General features: G+C 28.5%; 2 protein-coding genes across 4 annotated transcripts in view; both read right to left on the bottom strand.

The window, feature by feature from the left end:
- LOC111626278 (oncostatin-M-specific receptor subunit beta-like) overlaps positions 1-19,926 on the bottom strand; it is a 50,017-nt gene extending 30,091 nt beyond the window's left edge. Inside the window, exons 1-3 of one of the 3 annotated variants that reach the window (XM_023369597.1) lie at positions 19,875-19,926; positions 12,151-12,282; positions 8,484-8,595 (exon numbers count right to left, since the gene is read on the bottom strand). The gene's annotated coding sequence lies outside the window, so the exon portion shown is untranslated. Of the gene's footprint in view, positions 1-8,483; positions 8,736-12,150; positions 12,283-19,874 lie in introns of those variants that run through there. The other 2 variants (XM_023369596.1, XM_023369598.1) reach the window with 2 other exon arrangements.
- Positions 6,605-7,627, bottom strand: LOC111626283. The gene has a single exon (XM_023369602.1). It carries the CDS (start codon positions 7,625-7,627, stop codon positions 6,605-6,607), a length of 1,023 nt encoding a protein of 340 aa, XP_023225370.1.
- Positions 19,927-20,184: the final 258 nt, after the last annotated feature.

Below are 20,184 nucleotides of genomic sequence, written 5' to 3'. Positions count from 1 at the left end.
GAATTGATTTTGAAATTAGCTAATGACGAGAGACCTACAAGAAAAACATGATAGAATCTTGTGTTTATGTCAATGTAGATAAAGCAGTTTTAATGCTCTTAACAAGTTTGAAACATATTACATTTACTATATTACATATTACTGTATATTACATTTATATTAATTTAAATTACATTTAATTACTAAAACGCAAAATTTCTATATAAGGAAATTTCTCTATAGCAATTTTTTTTCAGGATTTAGCAACTTCCTTATACAGAAGTTTCACTACATCAATCATTTTACACAAGTAATCATATCTGCAAAATAAATATTATATGTTCATGAATCATTGTGAATGTTGGCATTGAGAAAGAACACGTTAATATTTAAGTTTTTCAATCGATATTATCAGAATATAGTCAAGCACTATATCAACTTCAGACTGATTAAAGAACATGTGCAAACAAATCAAAAGTATACAGCAGTAAGTTCTAGTACAAAATGAAAATAATGTTTGCATTACACATTTTATATATAATATATAAAATTTTGTACAAATGCAAAAATGTCTGGTAAGCTGGCATTTGATAATCTGGATTATAATTAAGCAGTTATTTACATTTTTATGTCATTTGTGACAAATATGACCAGTTTGTGTTGTGGTTAATATCTTAAATCAATCTGGCAAACATTTTTTATATATAGTTAAATTATAGCTAAAATTGATCAATATATACAGAATCTTAAATCAAAATTACAGAATAATCAATGAATATAGAAGAAAACTGTAAGATGACGTAGATTTGAACTATTGACTGTTGGAGAACTGATACCCTATTAGTTGAAATAGCACAACGTAGTAATCAACAATCCTGAAATATATAATAGAAACAATAAAACAATTTCTATATTCTATTTAAAACATCTGATAAATAATTAACAACATAATTAAAGTTTACTAACATTATAAAATATTTTTAGTAAAATAACAGTTTTTCCATATTCACAATGATTCTCTTTGATGTAGTAAATCTAACTGACTAAATTTGAGTTTTAATAAATCTGAAAAATTGAAAAGCTGAAAGTCCATTATTAAAATCATCACATAAACATCTCAAAGCACAATGTTTTTTAATCAAAGCTAACTGATCACCATAATGAATCAGGCTACTTTATTCCTACTATTAATAATTAAATTCTAAGTAATTTGGTACTAGAGGTAGATGTTACGCACCATCTCTTGTTAAATTTAACAATTAAAATTAAATTAATATTTTACTAAATAATTTAGAATATTCTGAAACAAAAGAATCGGCCTGGAGTGAGACATGAATCTGCAACCATCTGCGGTTACTCATGGCACTGACAGGGGATGACTCCTATGTCCATGGCCTATAATCATCCAATATGAAGTAACTGTGGGTGGTTATATCTATAATTTAACATGTCTGGAAGCAAAGGATCAAACAAAGCTCTGGGTAGTGTAACTGGCAATGTATCTACATGGTAAGTGGTAGTTGTGGGTTCATGTCCTGTTCCGGGCCAATTCTTTTCTTCCAGAATATTCTACATTACTTAAATACTCATTTAATTTTAATTATTAGATTTAACAGGGAGATGATACCTAACATCTATCTTTAATACCAAATTATTTAGAATTTAATTATTAATAGTAGCAATAAAATAGCCTGATTCATTACACCGATCATTTGTCTTTGATTAAAATCATTAACTGAAGTTTCTCAAATAGACGTACAAATTTTTATTCATAAGTTTGTCTAACTTTCATGCTGAATCCAATTTTTAAATATATTGTAACAAGATTTGTTTCATGCTGATTTTGCTCAGAAATATAATAAATTATTATTATGTACTAATAAATTTTATGTAATTTTCAGAATAAATCAAATATTTATAGTTCAGAATATACATAAATTAGTGCTTACTGATTTCGAGTTTAAAATCAATTTACATTTCTTGCAGTTTTAGATGAGTTCATGCATTATTAGCAAGGTTGAGGCCGAAGTTTTAAATGCAAAAACGTGTACGTCGGACGTTCAGCGCCGCTTTCCTGTAAGCCTAGGAGTTTGATAATAGTGTTTGGAATGTCGAGCATGATTCCACTGACTATCCAAACACCATTGTCAAACTTCTAGGCTTACAGGAAAGTGGCGCTGAACGTCCAACGTACACATTTTCGTGTTTAAAACTTCGGCCTCAACCTCGCTATTATCTTAGAAAAATAATGATAATTTCTGAATTTGTTGAAATTATAAAAATATTAATTTACATAATTTTTACAGAGTTTTTGAATATAAGAAAAAAATTAATTTATGTATTAAAAAATAATTTATAAAACAAATGTATCTTTTTGAAGACCATCTTAATAAAAATGTACATGTTCAAATAATAAATATAAAAATAATTTAGGAGAAAGAATATAGAAGTATTAATAAAAATTAATATATAATAAATATTGAAGTTATACTTAAATATCATAAAATAAATGTAATAATTTAACAAAAAATAAATTTTTTGTTAAAAAATTTACAAAGTTTATTTACTGTTAGATTATTTAATTTATGAAATAAAACTAAATTTTGTATGTATTCTGATTAATTCTATTTTTAATGAATCCTGAAGATGGTTTTCAAAAAGAGACATTTATTAAATAAATATTGCCGAATTTCTAAACATTCATTTACACGGCAGATCCAGTATAAAATAAGGTTATAGGGTTTAATTAAACAGTATTTTAAATCTGACTAGCATACATAATAACCAATTTATTTCAAATAGAATATGAAAAAAGTTAATATAATATTTTCAGCCATTTTTAACATATAATAAATGCCATTTTCTTATCAACAGTCCAAAATATATTTAAACATACTACAAAACACAAAAAATTCCTCATTAAAAGTAAAAAATTCACTAGGTAATTTTAAAATCCTTCATAATATGTAATGCATGTATATAAAAAGTTCTGAAAGTTGTAAGAGACAAACAACAAGACAATGAAGAAACCACTTATGTAACAACAATGTTAAACAATAGCTAGGAAAAAAAAAATGCACAACTACTTTAGTTGTATAGTTATAACGTTGTAAACAATATTTCTGATGGAAAAAAACTACATATCTACCGTTATTGAGTGATCGGGTAGCATGTGTATATCAGAAGTCTACTCAATTCTTTGGTCTTCACTATACAATTTCTGGCTTTAAAAGTATTTAAAGTGAATATTATGACAATCCATATGTATCTGCTAACTTATTTGTTGCGTAGTTACATTGATTTTGCTAGAAATGTTGCAAAATATAGCACTCAGTTTATTTAACAGCAAATATTCTATAATAAATATAATTGCAATATTGAATGGTTGTACACACATAATGTTTTTCTGTATTTTATTATTAGTTAACAATTATTTTCATTGAGAGATAAATCACCAAAATTCTACACTTGAATGTTACATTGACTAATTAAGAGTGTCTTTTGCCTTTCATAAATTTAAATCCACCATACAAGTTAACCCTGCAAATCTCAAAATATCAATCATATACCAAGAAAATTTATAAAAAATTATCCAGGAAGAACATCCATTCATTATATAAACTAATGAAAAATCTAATAATAAACTTAAATGTTATTTTAAGAAAAAATTTTTATGGAGAACTGATAAGTGACATTTATATTGTCATGAATGGCAAATGATTAGGTTAATCTTCAAATTCAGACATAATTCTAACTATTAAATGCATACATTGACTATTTTTATTATGAAATTCAGTATATATTGTAAACACAAAGTGTCTGGAAAATCATCTGGAACTACTTGGATGGAACACAAATTTACATGAAATATCATTTTACATGATACATGTGGCATTCAATCTCTTCATACAGCAACATCATGTTGTATATTACAATTTATTAGTAGTAGTTAGTAGAAAATTATTTGCTTTGTATAGGTTCACACTATTTAACTTTCTAATTGTTCTTGTAATTATGTAAAAGTATGTTTAAGATAAAAATAATTGAATATGCAATAATTATTTGTACATAGGCAGTTTTTTTTCAACCTCCGATCACCCATAAAACAAAAAACAAGTGTAAGTAACAAAATGAATTTATCATTAAAAGTTAGGTACAAACAAGGTTACTTTTCCACATAATCACCGTGAAGGTTGAGAAATTTGTCATATCTGTAAACGAGCTTTGCGATCCCTTTTTATAAAATGTTGCCGCCAGTTACTGAGATAGGTCTTAACGTTGTTTTGAAGATCGTAATTAGTCTTGAACCTCTGCCCTCCTAGCCACATTTTTCAGTTCAGGAAGGAGATGGAAGTCACTCGGTGCTAAATTGGGGCTTTACACTGAGGATTTAAAACGTTCCAAGCTGGGTGGAAGTCTGAAAGGTGGAATTCTTCACACACCTTAAATGTGTGAAGACTTCCACCTCTTCCCTGAACTGAAATATAAGCTAGGAGGGCAGAGGTTCGAGACTAATTACAATCTTCAAAACAACGTTAAGGCCCATCTCAAGTCACTGGTGGCAACATTCTATGAAGAGGGGATTGGAAAGCTCGTCCACAGATATGACAGATGCCTCAATTTCCACGGCGATTATATCAAAAAGTAACCATGTTTGTACCTAACTTTTGGTAATAAATTCATCTTGTTACTTACATTTGTCTTTGTTTTATGGACCACTGAAGGTTAAAAAAAAAAAATGCCCTTGTAAATTAACAAGATATAAATTTAAAAATAATTCAATGAATTCATGTAAGAGTTATTTTATTTCAACATTTTCAATATTTTGTTTCACTGATTTTTTTACTATCAGCATTTAACAATTATGTAAAAATTAGCCATATACCATCAAAAATGACGAGAGAAGAAATGAAACCTATAAATTGACGAACCATATCATTGAAAGTAATTTATTTTCTTCAATATAACTGAATTGAAACTCAAAAATTATTATAAATTTTATGATAAATCACTTAACCATTAATTAAAATTTAACAGACCAAATTCAAATTTTTTTTTAGAACAAGTATTGTAAAAATAAACATTCCATTAATAAAAAGGGCTACAGAGCTACAGATGTACAGATATGGGATATATTATTAAATTGTTAAATTTATTAATTTACAAAAGTCTATTTTAGAAATTAATACAAGTTCGTTAAACAAATGCACAATAATCCAAAATATCTGGTATTCCAACATTCTAATTTGGTATTCCACAAACAGGAATCTGTTCAGACACATGGTGTGCTAAAGATCACAAGCAGAAATACAATATGTGTGCTGGTAGAAAAATGCAGAACATCTGCAAATTCAGACTGCATGAAACTTATTAAATTTAGAAAAAAATGCAAAACTATCATTAATATTGCCATTATTCAAAATGCTATTTTGGTGTTTTCAATAACGCAGAACCACTCTGATCTCACAGGTACTAGATTAATAAACTTCTTCTGTACTAACATATTATATTTCTTTATTTTTCCATTAAATAATTTTGCATTCAATTTACCCATATTTGATCACATCTAAAAACTGAAAAGACCTACTGCAGAAATGAGTTCTAGAATAAGATATATTTTAGACTTGTTTCTGCTAAAGGTCTAAATCAGAGATGTCCAACCCACCGCCCGGGCTGCACTTAACATTTTTATGCGGCCCACTGCACCCTAAATTGTTTTAGGCACATTTTCATTTATTTTGGTAAAGAATGTTTTAAAAATTGTTCTCATTTCACTGAATACATTTGATGTAATGACATAATTGGTGCTAGAAAACTGTACTATCCCACATGCATAACATACTGTTGTGAACAATTCTTTTTGTGCATGAAAAACATCAAAACTTCAAACATTTTAAAAGCATATATTTATATAAGATACCTTTGTGGCCTGCTGAATCCATGTAAGTTTCTAATTTGGCCCATTAGGAAGAAAGGCTGTACAACCCTGGTCTAAACCATAAGCCAACAATAGTTAATTAATGAATGAATTGCTTAATTAGACTGATGACCAATTGGCAATGAAGATGGTCTAATCTAGGGGGTGACCAAACTTTTCAACTGTTAGGCCAAAGTGCACATAATTCTAAATAGGTGGTCCACATATTCTGTATATTCCATATAAGGGCTGCTCATAAATTACATAATGCAGATATGGGTTAGTGGGTATGTAGATAATTGTTATAATGGTTACCTGGGAATGGGATTGTATGCAAAAACATTATGTAATGCTAGAGTCTCAACCCTTCAGTAGCAGTATAACAGTATTTTGTTTCTCAAGTGTTTCATATTGAACCACACCGTTTATTTCACTGCTTTGTATATTAAAATAAAATAATCAAACCACCTTACTATTTCCAGCAACGTATTTAATAAATTAAAAACGTTTTCGACTATATTTAATAGTCTTCATCAGTTACGAACTTTAAAACGGAAAACGAACGTAAAATAGAATGTAAGCTATACAACGGTTTAAAAATTAAAATTAATTACGTAAAACGTAAATAAAACATAAAAATAAATAAATATTAAGAAATTAATCGTGGTAACGAATGAAATTAAATTAAAATTAATTAAAAAATAAAAATTAATCGTCATGGTAAAAAGATTTCCATGCGCAGGATAGACTTTCTGCGTCTCTATGGTTGATGCATCCTTTGTTGATATGCGCCTTGTAAATTTCAAGTTTTTCAATATGTTTAAGGACTTGTTTGTTGGTGGCTGTCCTAATTATAGATGCTTTGTCCCAATGTACATTAATATCTTGATGTTTAGCAAAGGCTGCAAGGACGGTGCTGTCCACGTTTTTAGTAATAGAATATTTATGTTCTTTAATCCTCTGTTTTAAAAGTCTCATGGTGGCACCAACGTAAACTAGCTCTGAATTAAAACGGCGATCACTTAATGGAATAGAATAAACTCCTGTAGTATTGTAACTGTTTCCTTTCTTCTTGTCATTTCGTAAAATTCTATAAATCGTCGGATTACGACGATAGGTAACTCTTAAATTATTCTTTTGAGATACTTTTTTAATCATCGATTGAAGGAAAGGAATATAGTTGAGAACTACTCTTCGTCCTTGGTTCTTAGTTGTAGGTTGCTTATTTGTTTGATTACAAAATTTATCAATAAGAGCATTAATTTCACTTATACGATATCCCTGTTGTACAGCTATTGTACGTATGTTATTTAATTCTCTGTGTGTGTCAACCATACTCGTACAATGGGTATAGGCCCGCTTTATCCATGATCGAAAGGCTGCATTCTTAAAATTATGAGGATCAAAGGAATTCTTCGGTATAATAATAGGAAGATAGCTAGGCTTTCGATAAATATTTGTCCATATTTCACCATATTTACAAGTTATGGACAGATCCAGAAAATTTACGTTAATTTCACTTATCTGTTCCAATGATAAAGTTACACCATACGGGTTGTTATTCATTTTGTTAAGGAAATATTGAGCCCTATTATTATTCCTCCAAATGATGAAAACATCATCCACGTATCTTGCATATACAAGTATGTCATTTATAAAGACGGGCAGAACATTACTTTCTAATCGCCGTAATACTAGTTCACATAATAACGGAGATATCGGACTCCCCATTGGAACCCCTCTTTCTTGTAAATATGTGTTCCCTTCAAATGCAAAATACGAAGTATAACAAATTAGGTGTGCAAGCTCTAAAATATGTTGGTGGTACTTTGTTGCATTATTAATGTTAGTAAGAAGGAAGTCTCTCAGCTCGCAAAAACAATAATGCTTTGTATATTATTGATGTAATTAATAAAATAACATAATGTTATTCCTTAATTAATATAATTTGGGAGGTTAATCAAGGATATGCATTACACAATTTTTGGGGTGAGTATATATATGTGACAGTATAATGGAGTATTACAAGGGTATGGGATGGTAGTCGAAAAGTATAAAAATGGCATTATGTAATTTAGGGACAACCCCATAATACAAAAAATTTGTTAGTAAATAAGGATACATACAAATTGATATTCAAATTACATTATTAAATATTAAAAGTAGATTAATGAAAGAATAAACAATCATTAATTTAATAATAGTTATAAGAAACAAAAGCTTAATTATGTAAAAATTACTTTACATGTTTACTTCAAAACACAGTTTTAAATTTCATTATGTTAAAAAAGTAAATAAAATTATAAAATGACTAAATTTTTCATAACAAAAAATAATTATCATTTCACTATAATTTTTTAAAATTATTTTAAAATATTTTTCTAGCTATAGAAATACAAATGATAAGTTATTAGAAGTTTATCAATTTAAGAAAGAATAAAAATTATTACCATTTATGCAGAGAATAATAATTAATCATCATTATTATCATCAAGATAAAAAAGTAAATTTTGAAAGAATAAAATATTAATCACAATATTTTTGAAAAAAAAAAGCAGGAAATTTATTCCTCCAGATAATACCCTACCTGAGTAAGTTTATACATATCACAGGATGTCGGATAAATGGCAGATGACAGCAAAGATAGGTAATTTCAGTGGAAGGAAATGGGTGTCCCTATTTATTTTACATTAGCTAAACTGCAAGTAAGAGGCAAAAGTTAGAGTAGCTGTTTAGCAGCATTTCCCGGATATAAATGAGCTTCCAGCTACTTTTAAAAATTATTAAAATCAATTTTGTAATACATAAAATTTTCAACTTTAATATATTTAGAAAAATAAACTTTGCAAATATATATTATTTGAGAAGTGTTTTATGAAATGAATGTTTTTGCCTTGTTTAATAAGTCACTTTCAAAACAAATATAGTTATAATTATGAAATAAGTATATGGTAATCATTTAACAATATGAAATAAAATATTTATTCTATTCTACATCATTAAATGTTCTAATATATGCAATTTAAACTTAGGTATCCTGATGACGATTTGCTAAATAAGTTAGTAATTTTATTTGTTTTACAGAAAAACTACAGTTGATTTCTAAAGTAGTTAAAAATAAAAAAAAATATGCAAATTTTAAAATAATTTGAAAAATATCGAAAATAAAACATTTCTTTATTACATTAAGTAATTAATGCAACTTTTATTTATTTAAAACAAACACTTTTAGCATCCTGTATTCAATATGAAAATATAATATCTCAATAAAACGACTTACTTCTGACTCGAAACCAAAATAGTGCTTAGTTCAATATAAGCACTAAGCACTGTTTTGGTTTCGAGTCAGAAGTAAGTCGTATATTTTACAGTGTGTATAGATGAGATTATTTATCTTTTCTAGCAACATGCACAGATTTACATATTGTGCATACATCCTGTGATGAATCTCACTAGATCTAAGGACTTTGGCTACCAAGAATTGAACAACAGTTTGCTTTTCAATTGCAGTCTGATATGGACAATGCCATTTTGTAAACCATGTAGTAGATGCAAATGTCACCTGGCAGAGATGACTATTAGTACAGGGATGCATTACTGTATACGCTTCTATTATTATTAGTCTCGACTTGTATGCTCTATTTTATTTTTCTTCAACAGCACTACTAACCTTATTTATTTCATCTGCCTCATATCAATAAAATAGATCAAGCAGCAAAAAATTATCAGCCTCAATCATAAGCAACAGCAATTAATTGCAAAGCATTTGGATTTTATCTCAAGTTGAAAAACAAGTTTTACAATTCGTATTTAAAAAGATATTCTATTAGAAAACAATACACTTTCAACAGTAAAGTCAAACATTGTAATATAAATTTCATTCAGCAAAAGTTATTCATTACGTGAAATACTTTGGAGATCATAAATTTTAATAGTTTAATAGATTAAAAATTCATGAATTTTTTAATACAAATTTCCCCCCTCTAACAATTGGAAGTTGCATAAAAAAATGAATAATATCACTAATTATTTATACAGTAAATTATTTTAAGCTATTAGTCTATGAATAAAATATGTTAACCATTGCTTAATTGCAGAGAAACTTAAATGATTTATCTAATTCATATCATCGAATCTTCAAATAGCTGAAGAGACCATCAATTACAATGAACTAATTATATTTAAATATCTTAAATATCTTAAATTTAAAAACAACATTGGTAAAACTTATTATAATATTCATTGAATCAAGACATACTGAGTACACGTAATCATAGTATTTTTGTTAGAAAGTTGAAAAAAATATTCAGAAATTGCATTAATAGTATAGTAGTTTTTATATTTTCTATGAAAATTATCACTGAAGTTATCATTGTGCGAGCGCAATTTTTTCTAGGAAAAAAAAAATTACTGATATAGAAATGTATTCTAGAGAAAAAAATATATATATTTTAGTGAAAGAAATACTTAACAGCAATATGTAATGAACATTTAAACCTAAATTGAAATAATTATAAAACTTTAACATATTTCATAAACAAACAAAAATATTAATTTATTCATATTCCCGAATATATCCTAAAACTTTCACATACTTATCATGAGTAAAAGAAAGAGAAAAGGAGAGAGAATTACTACATATATGAAAATATTCTACTTAATCTTTTAGCAATTTTAATTAATTTTTTTTTTTTAAGTTTATCAAACAGATCATTCCAAAAATAAAAACAGCACATCTTCATTAGCAATAATGTGCAATGATTAATGTAATCTAGTTCAAGTTTTCATTCAATTAAATTTATAAAAATATTCAGTTTTACATTTAAAATTAAAAAATATTTTATTGTTGCAGTTAAAATTGTTTTAAGACTTCTGAATTTTATCACTTTAGCATTGTCCAACTACATGGACCATCAATCACAATCCTGGCTTATCAACCAGAGAATAAAATCAGTATATTCTCGGTACACTACTTATTACAAAATGTACTGTATGTTCACTTGAAGATATGTTAAATTACATAATAATATTCTAAAGATAAATCAAAAATAAATGTATTTATTCTTGATTAATCATAATAAAAAGTATTTCAGATGTATATATGCACACACATCTTTACTAACAAAGCTATTTGATTTACACTCTTTTAATAAGCTTATTTTGCTAATACTCATCAGTTATATGGAACCTACCGGACTTTGAGCCAGACGCTCCCCGGCCTCCAGGTAAGTACTATTTTGATCTTCTACCTGTCCTAACCTCTTTTTACTTCTGCTGGAAGACGGCCTGCACAGTTTAAAACGTATTGTGTATTCGCTGCTCAACCAGCAACACTCTCTTCCTGCGTCGGCAGTCCGTGACTGACGACGCACTAGTTTGCTTCCACTAGTGGGAAGGCTTGCCACCTCACTAGTCTGTACTTCCCCTTCTCCTCTTCTTGGTTGGTTGCCTTGGTGCCCCAGGAGACTTTTCACATCCCCTTTTCTCTTTCTACTCACATTTGATCATGACAGCCAAGCCGAAAGTGACAGTCAAAAAACAAATTCTTACTTGTCTCAATTGTTTTTCTACATTAATTCAAATTGAATTTATTTATTACAAGAAGAATAAATAAATTCAATTGGAATTAATGTAGAAAAATAATGTGAAATGAAGGACATTTCACATATTTTAGCTGTGATGCACAGTAGCAAGGATGAGTATATTAGTAAGCAAAGGGTACAAGTTATACGAATTAAACAGGATATGAAGATTATCCTAAATCACTGGAGTATATTTTCCTCAAATACTCTAAAAACGAATTTGGATAACATGCAGCTCCCAGCCAAAATTTGTGAAAACTACCTGTAATTTTTTGAAATCCGAATAATGTGAAAAGTTTTTATTCATCTGAACAGAAGTAGATATAAGTAAATGATTAAAAATTTAAATATGGTGTAACAGAAGTTTCAAAATATGTCAATACACAAGCACACAATTAAAATCATAAAATATGACAGCTAAAAGATAGTCTCATTTAAATTATATTTCATTAAAATAGTTCAAATTAACATTAATACTATAAAAGATAAGTAACTGTCTTTCGGAATTAGAACGACTTTAATTAAAAATATCCAACAACGAAAGACAGTCTCTTATTATCTTTATTATATTGTGTAATTTTCGGCATCAAGTGCTTTACGAATTTCTAAACATTAAAACAAACTGAAAAGAATTTACATTTAAAATATAATAATAACTGAAATATATATTACCTTTAAACAAAGGAAAATGTTCAATTTTCATCTTTAAAACTTAAAATTCATCAGGATTTGTTTATTTTATTTTATTGAAATTCTTGAATTTCAATCTCTTGCAATTAAAAGTTTACAAATAAAATAAATGACCTGTAATTTTCAAATTTTTAAATTAATATTTTTTAATATTTTAAATTATAAATATATATTTTCAATGTAAAAAATTCATTAAATGAATTGATATATTTTGAATATTCAACTTTATTTTTGAATATAAAATTTGCTCAGATCATAACTTTAGGTATAAAAATTAATGATAAATATTGATCATTTTCTTAGTTTAATTTGATCGTAAATAATTTTATTAAAGCGTTTATTACATCATTATAAATTTTGTTCGTTCAGAAAGTTTTAAATAGTCTTTGTATTTCTACTTGCAATACAGTATTTTCACATTTTGATTATATTATTGTTGTAATAAATATGTTGATTATAAAACAATTTACAGCCAAATTAGACTTACTGGTGATTAGTTCATCAAGGACAACTGTATGCTCTTGTATAGAATCCAGGAATGTGAAGTCAGGGAGAAATACGATTCCCGAGTAAGTATTTATTATCAAATTGACTAGACTGCTGACTCAGGCTCTCTTTTCCTGGTAGAACCTGTGTAACGTATTGCAATTTATTTTTTTTAACGGACACTCTTTATTACTGGCAACAAACATAAAATGCATTACGTCTAATGAAAAAACCTGCCTCCACGCAGAGAAACTTATTAGAAAACTTGAAAAAACATAGTTGCTTTGCCATTTTATAAATTCTGTAGATTCTATACAGGGGTAAGTCTCGAAACCGAACAAGGAGTTTGTATTAGCAAATTATTTCCAAAGAAACAACGACAACTAATGTTTAACAAACAACGAATTATTCAAATAATATATTAATTTAATACAATAAGTAAATGAATTAATTGAATAGAAAACAAAGTACTCGACTGTAATGTAAAAATTACGAAAATACACTGATTTATTTTTGTTAAAACATAAAAGTAAAATAATTTTAAAACTATTATAAATAATTATACATCATAAATAAACCTGTTTTTTTAAACTATAATTGGGTTTACTGGTCGTTCAGAATAAATATGTTCAGATTACCATTGTATTTGAGATGTGATGCTTTGTAACTATTTGTTCCTATCAGACTTTGTAATTTTGAATTAATCTTTGATTCATAATGTACTAGAATNAACGTTTCTGGAACGTTTACAATCGTTCTATAATCGAACCAATATTCGAATTTTATGTTCGAATTTAATTCGAACAAAACATTCGAAATTGAAAGCCACTTTCAACCACTTTCAGCCTCATATCTCCCGCACCCTTATAGCTATCAAGACGCAACCACCCCTATGCACGAATGGAGACTTGGGGCTACCACCACATACAAACACCATTCATGTGCGATGTGTAGTTTTTGCGGAAAAGTGAAATATAGGGACATACATCTAGATTTCATTTGCATAGAGGCGAGTAGGAAATGTAATTATATTTACATTTCTTTTCTCGTATAATTTCCAAAGTTTTCATCTATCATTCCAGTTTTTAATGTAATGTGTAATTTTTGAGTCCTTTGTCATTCAAGAAGATTTAAATTAATAAATTTTGTGTCTTGCAAATTGAGATGAATATGACAGTGAGAACTTAGAACTAGCTTCTTCCTACCAAAGACTATTCTGCAACTTGAAGCATCAATAACAAACAAGAACAGAGAAACCATGGTCAACTTCTGAATCAATGCAAATTCCAAGGAAAGGAAATGTTTTGATATATGCTCAAAATGCGAAAAAAGTTACCCTATAAAATGTGCATCGGAAACAAATATGTCACTGTAGTTTGTGTCAACCGTGTCAAGTAAAAAATATTGAGATATCTGTCACAATACATCTTATGTAAATTTTTGTGTATAACAAAAATAAATTATAACCTATTATGATTATAATAATACGAAAGACATTATTACTTATTTATATATAATTTCATAAAACAACTGAACCATTTATGTTATAAGCTTTCTTTTTAGAATAATAAAAACAAGCAATAAAAATAAACATTAAAATATCTGATTATTTGTTATAAAATTTATATTTTTAGTCAATACAAATTAAAATCTAAAAAATTACAATAAATGTTAATAAAAACATTATCAGATAAAAACTTTTATGTAACTATTTTCATTAAAAAAGTGAGTAAAAGTATACTGAATTTTCCAGAGGAGACAAGAGTGCATCAGCTGTCCTATGATGCCTTGAAAGTATGGACATTCTAGCATTAAAGCTGATTAAATTTTATACAAACATAAATATCTAAAAATCCAATTATTAGTTTAGAACAAACAATTACCAGATTATATCGTGCTTAATATATATAATGTTAAGTAACTTGGATATCTCAAGGCTAAATCACTTAACATTTAATTATTTATGGTAGCATTACTAACACATCACTCAATAAATCTCCAGTCTGACACATATATGGCAACACTGTTGACAGACCCATATGATTTCTGGATAGTACCAACCTTCAAATGATACGTGTCAAAATTTCCTGACATTCTGACAATTAGTTTACAGGTTACAGTGGTTTTAGTGACCCCAGTTTTGTAATTTTCAAAACAATAGATAAAAAAAATTTTGTGTGTTGATTAAACATTATTTTTTAATGGGAAAAAATACTGTTGAAGTCAAACAGTGGCTTGTTAAGCGTTTTGGAGACTCTGCACCAAGGAAATCAACTATTATTGACTGGTATGACAAATTTAAATGCAATCGCACAAACACCGATGATGCTGAATGCTCTGGTCGCCCAAAATCGGTAGTTGTTCTGAAAAACATAAAGTCCACAAAATAGTTTTGAAAGACCATAAAGTGAAGTTGTGTGAGATAGCTGACACCTTAAAGATATCAGAAGGTAGTGTGTTTACAATTTTATACTAAAATTTAAGCATGCGTAAGTTGTTTCGGAAGTGGGTGCCGCATTTGCTCACACTGGACCAAAAACAACAATGCGCAGTGGTGATATTCGAAATATTTAACAAAGGGTTCGCTAACAGAAAATTTTTCCTTAACAATTTTTTTTCGCTCAAATGATGCATTAGCAACATTAGCGCAAAAACTGACCTTAAGATATCCATATAAATAAAAAAGATATATATTACATTCGATGATAAAACTGACATAACTACGCGGTAAGTCACGAACACCGACAAACAAAATGGAAGTTTTGGTTAGAAATAAATAATACTTTTTTCTTGCGATATATCTAATAACAGATGTCATTGTCTCTCAAAATACAATATCTTTTTTATTTTGCTGTCAATAGCCCGACACGTGTTCCGCAGCCATCTTGTATTTTCTCGTGTGCGTGGGATTGTGGGATCTCTCTTATGATGGATCTAGTTTCAAGAACTCTCTTGAGTCGATCGCGATTAAATCTCGTTTCAGTCGAGATTGAAACGGTCGATGGAGGTTATATGCGAACGGCGACAATTGGAACATGGCGAACGGGGTATAAGGCTCTAGTTTAGTAGTGTTACAAAGTATAATACGCATATTTTAATATATTTTTTTTAAAAGAAACAAAACCACTGAGAAATGTTATGTGTGTTTAACAGGGTTCGGAAAACTTTGAAAATGTTAACAACAGATTCGGCCGAACCTGTGCGAACCTGCTGAATATCACCACTGAATGCACCAACAATTCAGAGCGCTGTTTGGAACTGTTCAAGCGAGATAAAAAGGATTTTTTGCGTCGGTATGTGACAATGGATAAAACATGGATCTATTACTACACACCTGAATAAAAAAAATCGTCAGCTGAGTGGGCAGCAGCCAGTGAAAGTCATCCAAAGCAACCAAAAACTCAAAAGTCAGATGGCAAGGTTATGGCATCCGTATTTTGTTCATCGACTGTCTTGAGAAAGGTAAAACTATCAATAGCAAATATTACATGGCACTATTGAATTGATTGAGTGTAGAAATCAAGAAAAAACACCCTCACATGCAAAAGAAAAAAGTGCTGTTCCACCAAGACAATGCCCTGTGTCACAAGTTGATGAAAATGATGGTTAAATTGAATGAATTACGCTTTGAATTGCTTCCTCACCCACCATACTCTCCGGATCTGGCCCCCAGCGACTAGTGGCTTTTTGCAGACATCAAAAAGATGCTCCAGGGAAAGAAATTTAGCTGAAATGAAGAAGTGATTGCCGAAACTGAGGCCTGTTTTGAGAGCAAAGACAAATGGTTCTACAAAAAAGGCATCGAAAAGTTAAAGGAGCGTTGGAATGTATCACTCTTGAAGGAGAGTATGTTGATGAATAAAGTCAAATTTCTAAAAAAAAAAATTGTTTTTCTTAGTTAGATCAGAGACTTATTGAGTGATGTGTTATAGCCCAATATAATCAGGCAATAGTTTGGCTTTAATTGAATCTTTTTTATATTTTGTTTATTTAAATAATAAAAAACTTATGACTTCTGCAGAGCATAAGTCTAGAGTTATTTTGTATTATAGTATAAATTTGTCTTTCTGAAGTTATTTCAGGGAGTACAGTAGATCCCCCTATAAGACGGGTTCCTATAATTACGATTCCTATAAGACGGCAAAAAAATTGTGCGGTATCCGTAAAAACGGTAAAAAAACTTCTATAATTACGTAAAACGTCATCGGGCAGCCGAACTACTTTCCGCCGTCTAGCGCCACGCTACAGACAGTTTAGGCGGGTAAATTGAGTTTAGTATCGTCTGTACATATAATTATATATAAATTAGGTACTGTATATATAATTATATATTAACTTAATTTATTGTAACTTTATTATAATTATATATATACTTTCCGCCGTCTAGCGCCACGCTACGGAGAGTTTAGTCGAGCTATCGTCTGTACAGTATGTAAATTAGGTACCGTAAGTCTAATACAGTACTGTAATTTTATACATTTCTTGTGAAAGAAACATTTCTTATTCAACGGCGATTAAAATTATTTATATTAATGATGTCTCCAAAGTTCAACAAAGTTTTCACAGAAAAATAACATCAGAAATCGCGGCCGCGGTTTGCTGTGCTGTTCTGTGACGAAAACAAGCTTGAGCAATGGCGATGTAGAATGGTGCACACTCGGTATGTAATCCTACAATTTTTTGTTTATAACGTAGTTTATACGGATTATTTCCAAAAAAAATATACGTATTTTGGAAATGTTGAGTCGAATTAGTCTAGAATCGATTAATTTTATGGAAGAAAACCTTTCAAACAGCCGTAGTCCGTAAACTTCACACGTGTCAGGCTGTGATTGGCTGCGATTCCTACAAAATTGATTCATAAAGAATGGAATGTATCTACCGTCTTATAGGGGGATCGACTGTATTTAGTATAAGTGATATATAAACAATAAAAGTTGAGCAAAAAAATTACTGTTTGTAACAGAAATTTGTAAATTTAAAACATTCATAAACCACTTTTAAAGAAAAAAAAATGATATAACACTGGATTCAAGAATTTTATTCATTTTGTTGTATATTAATATATGTGTGAAAATGCGATTATTGGAAAAAAAGATGATTATTTTCATTTTTCTGAGAAATATGAAATTAATTTTAAATTCATACACAATATCCTTTCTGGAAAACTTAAAAGAATAATTGAGCAATAAGATACTGTAATCAAAAATAACTTCCTTCAAGAGAATTATAAGGAACTACAAAGTAATTGGTAAAAGTAATTTTTTAATTTTAAATTCCCCAAAATAATAATACTAAAGTTGATTAAACTAGTAAAAGTCAATGAAGTACTAACATTTTTACTATAGCAGTTGAACTTGAAACTTGAAATTGAGGTGACTTAGAAAATCTACAATAGATTTTCTCAATTATTATATTAGAGTGAAATTAATACACTAATGAGGAGCTATGAAAAAGAGCAAATAAATTTAGAATTACCCACTCAACTACAGTATATATGCTTATTCAGATATTAATTAAGTTTAAGCAATGTGCAATCCAAGAATAAATTCCAAAGTGAGGTTAAATGACTTACATTAAATTCCTTTTCGACTTTTTAAAAATTAAATTTTAATATTAGGTAACTATTATTTAAAAATAAAGAACCCGAAAATAAATATTGACTACTTTGAACATTATTTGGCAAGACATGAAAAATAGAACAAAGCATGTTAATAAAAAAGATTATATTAGAAAGATATAGATAAATTGTAATAGAAATTAAGAATTATCAAATACAGTAGAGCTTCGAAAACTCGGCCTAATGTGGACCGAAGGGTGGCAGAGTTTGTGAAAATGCCGGGTTATCGGGAATGGGGTTAAAAAAATAAGTACGAGTGTTTCCTCAGAAAATACTGTACTGTACTTGTATGTATTGTTTACTTGAGAATACAACAGAGAATAAACTGCCCAAATACCCTTAAACAAAGGAAAAGTAGGTCCTTTATGAAGGCATAGAGCCTTTACTACATGAAAATGAAAATTAATGTATACACTGTGTACAGTAATTTACCTGATAAGACAGACCTCAGAAAAATACTTTATGAGGCATAAAGCTGTCTTTATCATGAAAATTAATTAAGGATTTTTTGCCCTGCCAGGGTGTGGCCGAGTTATCCGGAGTGCTGAGTTTTTGAGGCTCTACTGTAACATGACTAGATTTACTATTGGCCTAGAACTTGGTTAATTAATTATACATATATTACATAATTTGGACTAAAAGGTAAATGGTTCTTCATCGTGTATTAAATCTAATAATTTGAAATTAATGTATCTGCATGATAAACAAGAGTTGCGGATTCATGTTCAGCTCCGGATCAATCTTTTCTTCCAAATTAATCTAAATTGACTTATTTGTAATTATTAAATTTACATCCTATGATTGCTGGAATATCTTTATACCCAGAATTATTTTTTAACAGAAATGAAAATAATTGAATGTATTCTATCTATCAGAGAACATTTGAGTAAGATATTAGCATGTTGAAGAGAATAACAAATATAAAATCAGCACTTGGATTTCCCAGATATGAGTACAGCAGTTAAAGATGACACCTAGTGATTGTGTTTGGGACATTTTTAAAGAAGGCCAAGTAGACTCTTAAGAAAGGTCAATGCTAGCAAAGTTTCTTTTGTGCGTTTCTGATTTTAACACGTTTTTAAGGCTTGTCTTTTTATTTTTGACATTTCAATTTCAAATAAATATATGAATGAATCAATATAACTCAAATAAGAATATTTGACAAATAAAAACAGAAATGACAGTTTAATAATTAAGGATAAGTGACAAGTAAAAATTAAGCTATAGCTAGAAGAATGACATTACTCTTCATATTGTATGATTGCTTTATGAATATCTACAACAAAATTAATCTTGCTTAAGGTCAGATTTTACGTGAAGACAACTTCATTCAAGATTTTGTACAGATTTTCTCCTATAATTTAAATAAAGATTTTCTTCTTCTTAAGAAATATAGAAAAAATGGATATTCCATAAGCAGTTAAAAGTCAATATATTTCTATAATTTAAATAATATACTACATATTCAAATTTAATAATTATTTTTTTGAACATAACTATATATATTCACAGTTATTTCGATATTAAAATGAATTAAGTAATATTAACTTAAGCTATTTGTTATTAATGAATAAAATTTTTAAAATTGTGTTCTACTTACTTCTGATATAATAACATATAAAATTTATTTTCATTTCAGCTGATGTTCTAAACAAACATTTAATGTTATGGTTGAACATTTGATATATATTTTACTCTGTAAAGAAAGAGAATTATTTAATAAAAAGTTATAATTAAACAATTTTATATGTAATTTTACAATTTCAATGTAATTAACTGTTTCTAACTTGAATTATACCTAGAGTTATTTCAAATTACATAGTACAGTAGAATCCTGAAAACTCGGCACTCGATAACCCGGCAGTCTGGATAATTCATCCACAGGGCAAAAACACCCCTAGTTAATTTTC

This window comes from Centruroides sculpturatus, unplaced genomic scaffold (assembly GCF_000671375.1).
Source record: "Centruroides sculpturatus isolate CEXI.00-Female unplaced genomic scaffold, Cexi_2.0 scaffold498, whole genome shotgun sequence".
NCBI lineage: Eukaryota > Metazoa > Arthropoda > Arachnida > Scorpiones > Buthidae > Centruroides > Centruroides sculpturatus.
This window is presented reverse-complemented; position numbering and strand designations above follow the sequence as displayed.

Coding starts and splice junctions, on each gene's coding strand:
- LOC111626283 (XM_023369602.1), bottom strand. CDS start 7,627: ATGGGGAGTCCGATATCTCCGTTATTATGTGAACTAGTATTACGGCGA.